This window comes from Boleophthalmus pectinirostris, unplaced genomic scaffold, assembly GCF_026225935.1.
Source record: "Boleophthalmus pectinirostris isolate CB_2022bp ecotype Guang Dong unplaced genomic scaffold, ASM2622593v1 HiC_scaffold_12, whole genome shotgun sequence".
In the NCBI taxonomy this organism is placed as follows: Eukaryota; Metazoa; Chordata; class Actinopteri; order Gobiiformes; family Gobiidae; genus Boleophthalmus; species Boleophthalmus pectinirostris.
The window spans coordinates 3,630,246-3,640,105 of NW_026571018.1; the positions used below are offsets into that span (position 1 = coordinate 3,630,246).

Consider the following 9,860-nt stretch of genomic DNA (forward strand, 5'->3'; position numbering starts at 1 on the left):
TTAACAGTAACAAGAAATTTAGTAAATATAAGAGCCACAGTGAGCCTTTGGGTACAGTTAAATTCCGATGAAACACAAACCATTATTCAATTATTAGTTTACCAATTAGGCAGCAAAATGTGCTCATACCGGCTCGTCAAAGCCTGATGCCGTCAGATCTCAGAAGCTCAGCAGGGCCGGGTCTGGTTTGTACTTGGATGGAGACATTGGGAAACTCAGGTGCCACAGAGGCGCCAGTTGTAAAAACTGTTGTGTCCTTAGGCAAGGCACTTCACCCTCATTGCCTAGTATGAAAGTGGTGTGTGATGGTGGTGGTTGGAGGGGCTGATGGTGCAGATTGGCAGCCTCGCTTCTGTCAGTCTGTCCCAGGGCAGCTGTGGTTACAATAGTAGCTTGCCTCCACCGGTTGGAGTGAATGAATAATGCTCTGTAAAGTGTCTTTGAGGGTCCAAAAAAGCGCTATATAAAACTGATTTATTATTATTATTTTATTTTTAAAATGATAAATGTACAACAGTAAGAGGCATTTAATTTTTTACTTATTCAGTACAATACGTGTAATTTGGAAACCCTTTGGTGAGTTACTTGGAAGAGGGTTTAGACAAGGCCGGATTATCCATATGGGCCAGTGGCATGACGCCCAGGGGCACCAACAGTTCACAACCAGTGGGAGGCACCACATGACACAAACTTAAATTATATTTTTCATAAATTTGTATGTTACTCACTTGTAAATGTTAAATGACCAAACATAACTCATCATTATAGTAACATAACAACAACATAATAACATAATAACAACAATAATAATGATAATACTTAACAAATCAAGATTACACGACCATTCATTCCCCCCTTCTCCCAGCTGAGTCAGACCACAAGTATGCGCAAATGTATCTTTTTTTTAAAAATGCCGCAGAAATGAAAAATGGACAGGCATCAACGGAGTGGTTGTGCAAAGAGAAAACATATGAGAAATGCTGTTGTTATGTGATCTGTTGTTGACAGGAAGGCAATGGTAAGGTGTGTCCGAGTGTGTGAGTGTGTGTGTGTGTGCGCGCGTGTGTGTGCGTGTGTGCGTGTGTGTGCGTGTGTGTGGGGAGGGCACGTGTGAGGTCTGGTGCCCAGGGTCACCACATTGGCTTCATATGGCTCTGGGTGGAGAGTTACCGGTTGCTCCTGAGCTACAGGTTGGAGAATCCTGCCCGAGACGTACAGGGACTAGGGATGGGCATTTGATTAAATTTTCTTAATCGATCGTCGGGAGAATTAACAATCGATCATCGATGAATCAAAAAATTTAATTAAATTTAAATGATCATCATTATTATTACTATCTGCACTACTAATTTGCATAAATGAATTCAACTTTACGACAAATAAACCGTAATCACTCTAGAGCCACATCAGCCCAATTGAGATTATAATGTGTTTAATGCAGCTTTGCGTAAACCTCACAGAAACGAAACTTAAAACCGCATCGCTAATTTGCATAAACTAAGCGAAGACAAAAACAGCTCTTGTGCGCTGATGCGGTTCAATATCACGACTCAGGACATGACTCAGTGGAATACAGGTTAGTGTGACCATATTTCTGTTTGTCAAAACCAGGACACTGTACGGGGGGTGGGAGGTGGGGACTCATCATCGACATTGAGCGACTCTCACCTGGTAAAACTTTTTCATGTTTTTGGTGTTTTCGGAGCTTTTTCCCACTGGACACTGAAACATACGTGCTGCTTTGTGCACTGTGCACATGGACTCACACTTGTCCAGACCGCAATGGAAAGCATGGAATTTCTTGTACAAGTCATCGTTAAATATACATTTGTGCTTCGGCACGTTGCAGACTGACTGACTGTTTGTGTCTCACTCCTTCTGATGCAGAGAGCTACATGTACGGACCCCTGTTTGGTCACACTACGCTACGCACAGCAACCTACATTCGGTTTGTTGATTAAAAATTAATGTAATCGATTAAATTCTCAATGATCAATTATCAATTATCGATTAATTGACTAATCATGCCCATCCTCAACAGGGACATTTAGAAACATGTTTATAGAAGTCTAAGCTACAGGGTTAGCAGCTTTTACACAGAATAAAACCCCATGGAGACACAGGGAGGACATCTGTCACAGCAGGAGGCAATCTGAAACAATGGGACGTTTCAAAACATGTTTGTGGAGGTCTAAACTACACGGTTAACAGCTTTTACACACCATCATAAGCTGAAAAGACAAAAATGAAAAGGTTTGTCACTCGCTGCGAGCAGGGTTCGAACCTGCGCGGGAAGATCCCATTGGATTTCAAGTCCAACGCCTTAACCACTCGGCCATCGCAGCTTACGTCATGATACATAGTGACATTTCTATAAAAATGAAACTGAAAACACTTCTAGTTTAAGTGGATAAGTATTAAATGATATAAACGCACAAAGACCTACTAAAACAGTGGAAAAATGTCTACAAAATCTTCCTCTAAACATAAATCTGTGTCTGAATGTCCAAACAATCAAACAAACTGTGCAGATGGAGCCGGGACTAGTAATAAAATAATAAAATTGTGAAACGAGTACGTAATTAAAGAAAATTGTTCTGCACTCGGCACTAATGTGAGTCTCTATAGTCACATTTCCTTTGAGTTTTGGTCATTTTTATGCAGCTTTTCTGGGACATCTGGTCACCCTGCGTAAAACACGTGCTGCTGCAAAACAGAGGGAGCGGCGACCCCTCGTGGACACAGCGGGCATGACACGAGTCTTCAGGGGATTCTGGAGAAAAACGTTTATTCGGTTGTTCCGGCGCCACACAAAAGACGAATTTAAAATTCTATTATTCAACTCCAACATTTGACAAAGACCCACACCAGATATTCCTCCGTTTTTAAATAATCTCCGCTACGCTGCAATGCATTATGGGGGATGTAGCTCAGTGGTAGAGCGCGTGCTTCGCATGTATGAGGTCCCGGGTTCAATCCCCGGCATCTCCACAGACTTTAGTTTAACTCACAGATCGTAAACACAGCAAACGTAAACCAATGACGCAATGACGTTCGGACCCAGACAATCTCTTGTTCTAGCTTTTTTTCTTTCTTTTTCATAGCGTTTCGAATCCACGCGATATTTCATTGGCACGTGCTTTTTGCATGTGTTTCCGTATCAAAAAAAAAAAAAAAAAAAAAAAAATAAAAATAATATATATATATATATATATATATATATATGCATAACGAAGAAGACATAAACGTATACATAAGTCGCACTTTTTTGGGGGGAAATGTATTAGATAAAATCTGAGACCAAGAGTACACATTTCATCTTCAAGGTTAAGTTGTAGTAATAACAACAGAACAACATGCTGCTAGCTATTAATGTAAGATATAAAGTGAATCAGGTAACTAAAGCATAAACAACATAACAAGTTTACCTCAATCCATTGAATTCTTCATCCTCGGTGTCATTTCAGAGCAACTCCACGATGTCCAGAGGTAACTTTTGAGTAGCTTTCGTCAAACCATAAATGTACATTTCAGTGCTAACGTAGCTAACGCGCTAAATAGGAAGTTCGCCACCTTGGCTCTAATTGGCTTACATTAGGATCTTGTCGCTTCTCTCTCTGTAACTGCAACATCCTCGTCATTTTGGTCTTAAAATGTTCGTATTAACTCGCTCTACATGATCCTGACTTAGTTTTCCACTATTTTGTCCGGCAAAAAAAATCCTATTCATAACATAGCGCCTAACCTTGAGCATCGCGAGCCTCGTTTGAGCGACGCTGAACACTGTGGGTGACGTCACTCTCGCGTAAGTCCACCGTCTGTGCGTCACACTCAGCGTCAGTCCCAGTTAGAATTATTCTGGTCTTTCTGAATCCCGACAGGACGGTTTCGGTGTCACTGGAGTCCAGGTTTTATCGATTCATCCAGTGACTTACAGGAAAGTTGCATGGCGCATTCTCTACGTTATGGTGAAGCTCTGTTTTCCGTCCGCGCCTTTCTTCAGTCCCTCACAAGTTTCGCGCTCCCTCCAAACTTTTCTTTCTGCTGCTCGATTATTGTTTTAAATGTTCAGCGGTGTAGAAGTAATGTTGCGATCGACTGACGTGATGCAAACATAACAGCGGCTCGACGGGAGACATGCGCAGTGACAGAGGTACAGGAGAAATGGGAGCAGCAGATACACGAGCCTACAGCGCCCTCTAGCGACTGAGATTTGGTAAAGTGTCCATCTAGTTCGTGCATTTAGTATTTATCTATCTAGTTGTAGTATCTAGTAGAGTATTTAGTATTTAGTACTTTGTGCATACTTAAAATGTTCCACGTGGATTTACAGCATTTATTGTTAGAAGTTCTAAGTTTTGGAAATACACCGTGACGTTTTGGGACCCTGGAAACACTGTAAATTCATTATTATTATTATTATTATTATTATTATTATTATTATTATTATTATTATTATTATTATTATTGGTAGTAGTAGTAGTAGTAGTAGTAGTAGTAAAGGTAGTAGTAGTAGTAGTAGTAGTAGTAGTAGTAGTAGTAGTAAAAGTAGTAGTAGTAGTAAAAGTAGTAGTAGTGGTAGTACTTCAGAACCCAGATATAAGCAAAAAGGCACCACACAAAGATCACATTTAAACATAGCAAAAAAATCTAAACAATTGTGAAGAAAAAAATAAAAACAAAACACATTTACGAACAAACTAAGGGGGCAATTCTAAAACTTCTGATCAACATTGTTCAGAAAGGACACAAAAAACCCAGCTTCACTTCTTTCAATCAGCTTCGGTGAGTCAACAAAAAGTCTCTCCTAAAGTGAGTTATATTTGGTTTTATCTTAAATGTGTGAATAAAATATTTACCCAAAATCAATACATTATTAATACCAAATTCCTTTCTTGGTTAGAGGGGCAAATTGAATTCCCCTGGACTGAAGCAACGACTGAAAATCAGACCAAAATTGTTTACCAAATTACATGAAAAGAAAAGATGTTCCAAGTCTTCTTCCCCTGTCACAGAACACATATTGACCTGTCTCAAATTTGAATTTTTGTTTTAGAATTTCATTGGTTGGATAAATTTTATTCAAAAATTTAAACTGTGTCTTTACTTTAGGGGGATGTAAATTTGGTAAGTGGACCTTTTGGGTTTGTAATTGAGTTCCCCTGGTAATGGTTTTACTGGGCTCAGCTTTACACATGTTCGAAAGACATGACGGCCTCTCACGATGTCAGCGGAACTTTTTTATAAGTTGTAGTCAAAGTGTGTAATTTATAGACAAAGGCCAGCCTTTATTGGATCAGTTTTAAAACTCATTTATTGTTTTGGTCAATTCTCTAACCAGGGTTTCCACTCTTAATCACTGACAAAATTACTAAAATTTTCCATCACTTTTTCATGACTTAAAGTGAACTTTCCAAAGCTTCAGGGCACCTAAATGTGTAGAATTGATCCTGTTTTTAGGGCAAAATATGAAATGTTATGGTTTGGGATTATAGTTTTTTTTTTTTTTTTTTTTACATTTAAAATTCTGTCTGCATTTATTGTCGTCTCTTTTAAACAAAAGGTGCAGAAGTTTGGAAATAATCATAATAGGCTCATGAGAACTTAACAGAAAGATGTAGTTGCGTGAAAGAGATACTAAAATTAAATGACTTTTCCAAAACGTTTATTGAATTTAAGACAATTTATGCCTCTCTTCACTGGTGACAGGGATCAAATTGGTCAAAAATAGGGACACCTGGAACATTTTTTGTATAAAACTGGGACAAATCAGTGTTTTTTCATAAATCCTCTGGGACAGGGCTCAAAACTGGGACTGTCCCCGGTAAATAGGGACGTCTAGGGGACAATAAAACATTTAACTGCACTTATTTGTTGTTCATAAGGCAGGAAAAACGTGAACCATTCAACGACATTTTTTGTTTATTTATATTTTGTGTGCACTTCATCGGAAAACCACAAGGCGGCGCTGCAGTACCACATGAATATCACGTTTAAAGTCGACTACCGCTGCTGAACCCGAACTGTTGACGTTTTAACTTTATTACCTCCGCCAAGGAGGTTATGTTTTTGCCGGCGTTTGTCTGTTTGTTTGTTTGTCTGTTAGCAACATAACTCAAAAAGTTATGGACCGATTTTGATGAAATTTTCAGGATTTGTTGGAAATGTGAAACGGAAGAACCGATTTCATTTTGGGGGTGATCCGTAAGAAATCCTGGATTCTGGATCACTTTGAAATTTTAGTTAACATTGTGGTAAATGGGGCCAAAAATTTTGTTTCTCAATATCTCGGTTAATTATTGACCAAACCCCATGAAATTTGACTCAGGGATGGACAATGGGATCCTCTTTCATATTCCAAAAAAAAAGAAAGTAAATTTGCTATTGTGTCCCTGGTGCACTGAGGTTTGAATGCATGGCGTCTGTTTTTCTTTTTCTTTTATTATTTATCGATTGTGCACGACCAGAGATGCGCGAACTGAATTACCCTTTGGGATTAATAAAGTTGTTGATTGACTGATTGATTAATTTGACTTGATGGAGGACAAAGGCCTATATAACTCAATGAGAGATTTACTGTTTTTGAAAGTGATGTGTCATTATTTTTGAAGAATAATTTGCCTTTTTGTGTATTTCTACTGATAAATAAGACGTTAATGTTTGTGCCAGTTTGTGTTTCACGTGGCTAGGCCCAGTAATTACAGAGAAATTTACTACAAACCATGTCAACAAATCTAACCTAACAAAATACACTATATAATTCTGATCTGTCCTCCAAATTAGTTTTAAGTTAGATTCTACAGTGTGCCGATATTACGAGAACACGTGAACCTCTTCTGTTCATATTCTATTTTATTTACACATAAATTTTAAAATTAACAAAAAAATAATAATAATTAATAAAAGAAAAGAAAAATCTTGGTTCCACTGGGGCTCGAACCCAGGACCTTCTGCGTGTAAAGCAGACGTGATAACCGCTACACTATGGAACCAACTGGCTCATACGGTCACGCCCAGTCCTTATAAACAAAGCAATGACCATGGTTGAAGACGGGGGGGGGGGGGAAGAGGGTGCATCGTCTTTGTTTAGGACACAGTGAACACGAAAAATTAGATTAAATTAGAAATTATTTGGACACAGTAGCTCACACATCACAATTTAATATAATAACAAAGAGCAAAAAATATAAATGGCGATAATAAATTATAAATAAGTAGCAAAAAAGAGCAAGAGATACGTGACGTCACAGGGCTACGTGAGTCAGAGCGCGCTCTCAGATGGAGGGCAGGAAGTGAACCAGCTGGAGGAAACTCGTCAAACACTGAGCGTCTTTTTGTCTAGAAAATGCCTATGTTTTGTGTAGTTTACGGCTGTGCCAATCGTTCAAACCGAGAGAAGGGCAAGCGATTTTTTAGAGTACCGAAGGTAGTCGTCCACAGAGGTCAGAAATGGGAAAATCTCACAGAACGGCGCCGTAAAATGTGGATCGCAAACCTCCGTCTGCGGCCGGGCGCAGCGGAGTCTCCAAATGCTCGTATCTGCAGTGACCACTTCGTCAAAGGTCAGTGTTGGGAAGGTTACTTTTAAAATGTATTCCCCTACAGATTACAGATTACATACCCCAAAATATAGTTTGTAACGCAATCCATTAAATTACTTAAAGTGAGTAACGTAATCTGAATACTTTGGATTACTTGATTTGCTGTAGAGAAGCAAAGACTAGGATATCATAACATAAGATGTTTTGTCTGCTAAAAAAATTGAAAAGGCAGAGTCTTTACTTAACCAAATAAAAAATATTATTGATAGAAGAGGCACGGTCCACGCAACATGGTTTAGTCCTGTTAAATCCTGTTGTAGACATGGTTTAGACCTGGTTTTAGTCCTGGTTTAGATCTGGTTTAGACCTGGTTTTAGTCCTGGTTTAGTCCTGGTTTAGTCCTGGTTTAGTGTCCAACAATGAGTGGAATTACCGAGAGGAAAAAAAAAAAAAAAGGGGATGTAGCCCCAAATGTGAAAACAGGAAAATACCGCAGTGTAATCCATTTATTTCAACAAAGTAACTGTAATCCAATTATCACTCACTGAAACAGTAACTGTAACTGAATACAGTTACTCATAATTTGTACTCTGATTACGTAACTCCAGTACATGTAATCTGTTACTCCCCAACACTGTCAAAGGTATGTTATAAAGCTAAATTGTTTTTGTGGTTGTGCTATATAGCAGTAGGTTATCGTTAAATGCTCATTTACAGAAGTGTAATATGGACTTTATTGGGCTTTGTTTTGTAGGCTGCCCGAGCGCTTTGGATGACACTGAGTCAGTAGACTGGGCTCCGACCGTTAACCTCGGCCACCAAAAAACGAAGCCCAAATCAGAGACAGAGGCATCTCTCCATCAAGAGCAGAGGATGAAGTGCAAAGAAGACCATCAAAGATGGTTGGAATGTGCAGAGGCTATTTTGGATCTCCAACAGATACCCGAGAGCCCCGGTATGAGCTCAGATCAGACAGCCGACAGCCCCGAATCAAACCAGCCAGATGACGACCCACAATCAAAGGGCCTTAGTGAGAACGGGACATTAAATTATCAAGGTGAAATATTGTACTAAGATGTTCAACCAGCATTATTACTGTATTACTCATGTGATTGTCATAAAATCTATGCAAACCTCAGGTTTTCAAAATAGACCCTGATATTCTTCCTTCCCCATAGATTCTTCCCTAATAAACAGGCCACATATTCCCTAGTATATGACAGGTGTGCACCTGTGGGTTAGGTAGTGTATAAAAATAACAACCTGCAGAATGTCCATGAAGTCCCTAAAATATCTAGTCCTCATTTTGTAATATGCACAGATGTATTAAATTGTACAGAGTTTTGTGTCTCGTGTAATGTATTGATATATCATTTGGTTCAAGTGCCTGTCAGAGTTGCAATTTGTAAGTGTACCTCAACTGTTTGTAATATACATATATTTTTAAATTATGGAGACTGTAGAAAGTTTGTATATTGGAGCAGAGAACTTGCATGTTTGGAACAAGGTTGTCAAAGATAACTCAAAACCATATTCATAAATGAGTTAAATATTCTCCTGCACTGCTTTTTTGCAGGCTATGCAGATGCTGGATGCCAGACTAATCTAATAATGGATGACCTCGAGAAGATGGAGGATGTTCTTAGACAAAACACTGTAGAGCTGGGAGATCTTCGCAGCAAGGCAGTGGACACACAGTTCAGCCAGGAGTCCTTTAAAGAAAATGAAGATAAAACTAAGTTCTACACGGGGCTCCCCAACTTCTTAGTTTTAATGCAGATTTTTCAGCTGTGCGAGCCCTACATCACCTGTAGCTCTGTGTCTGTGCTGTCTAAATTTGAACAGCTCATTTTAGTTTTGATGAGGCTGAGACTAAATCTCCCACTCAAAGATTTAGCTTTCAGGTTCAAGATCTCTCTGTCCACTGCTTCTAGAGTTTGGCATAAAGTTATTGACATACTTCATGAAAGATTGGAATCCCAAATGGAGTGGCCAGAGCGACATGTACTTCAAGCTACAATGCCAGTGGCATTCAGGGAGGCATTTGGGTCTAGAGTATCTATAATAATTGACTGTTTTGAAGTTTTTATTGAGAGGCCCTCTAATTTACTTGCCCAAGCACAGGCATGGTCCAACTACAAGCATCACCATACAGTCAAATTTCTGATTGGTGTAACACCCCAAGGTTATGTCACTTACATATCTTGTGCCTGGGGAGGGAGGGTCAGTGATAAACAAATCACAACAGACAGTGGCATTCTAAGAAACCTGTTACCTGGTGATATTGTCCTAGCAGACCGTGGGTTCAATATTGGTGAT

The 9,860-nt window shown here is 39.2% G+C and overlaps 1 protein-coding gene and 3 non-coding genes across 6 annotated transcripts in view; 2 read left to right on the forward strand and 2 right to left on the reverse strand.

Annotated features, from left to right (window-relative positions):
* Positions 1-2,263: 2,263 nt before the first annotated feature.
* On the reverse strand, positions 2,264-2,345 carry trnas-uga (transfer RNA serine (anticodon UGA)). The gene has a single exon. It is a non-coding gene; the product is annotated as a tRNA-Ser (tRNA).
* Positions 2,346-2,919: 574 nt separating this feature from the next.
* On the forward strand, positions 2,920-2,991 carry trnaa-cgc (transfer RNA alanine (anticodon CGC)). The gene has a single exon. It is a non-coding gene; the product is annotated as a tRNA-Ala (tRNA).
* A 3,928-nt stretch (positions 2,992-6,919) lies between these two features.
* trnav-uac (transfer RNA valine (anticodon UAC)) lies at positions 6,920-6,992 on the reverse strand. Its single transcript has one exon. It is a non-coding gene; the product is annotated as a tRNA-Val (tRNA).
* A 300-nt stretch (positions 6,993-7,292) lies between these two features.
* LOC129407470 (uncharacterized) overlaps positions 7,293-9,860 on the forward strand; it is a 4,014-nt gene continuing 1,446 nt past the window's right edge. Inside the window, exons 1-3 of one of the 3 annotated variants that reach the window (XM_055148650.1) lie at positions 7,293-7,562; positions 8,296-8,598; positions 9,118-9,860. The exon at positions 9,118-9,860 is cut by the window's right edge and continues 1,446 nt beyond it. In XM_055148650.1, coding sequence (XP_055004625.1) covers positions 7,346-7,562; positions 8,296-8,598; positions 9,118-9,860 — 1,263 coding nt within the window. In that variant the 5' untranslated portion in view covers positions 7,293-7,345. The remainder of the gene's footprint in view (positions 7,563-8,295; positions 8,599-9,117) is intronic. The other 2 variants (XM_055148651.1, XM_055148652.1) reach the window with 2 other exon arrangements.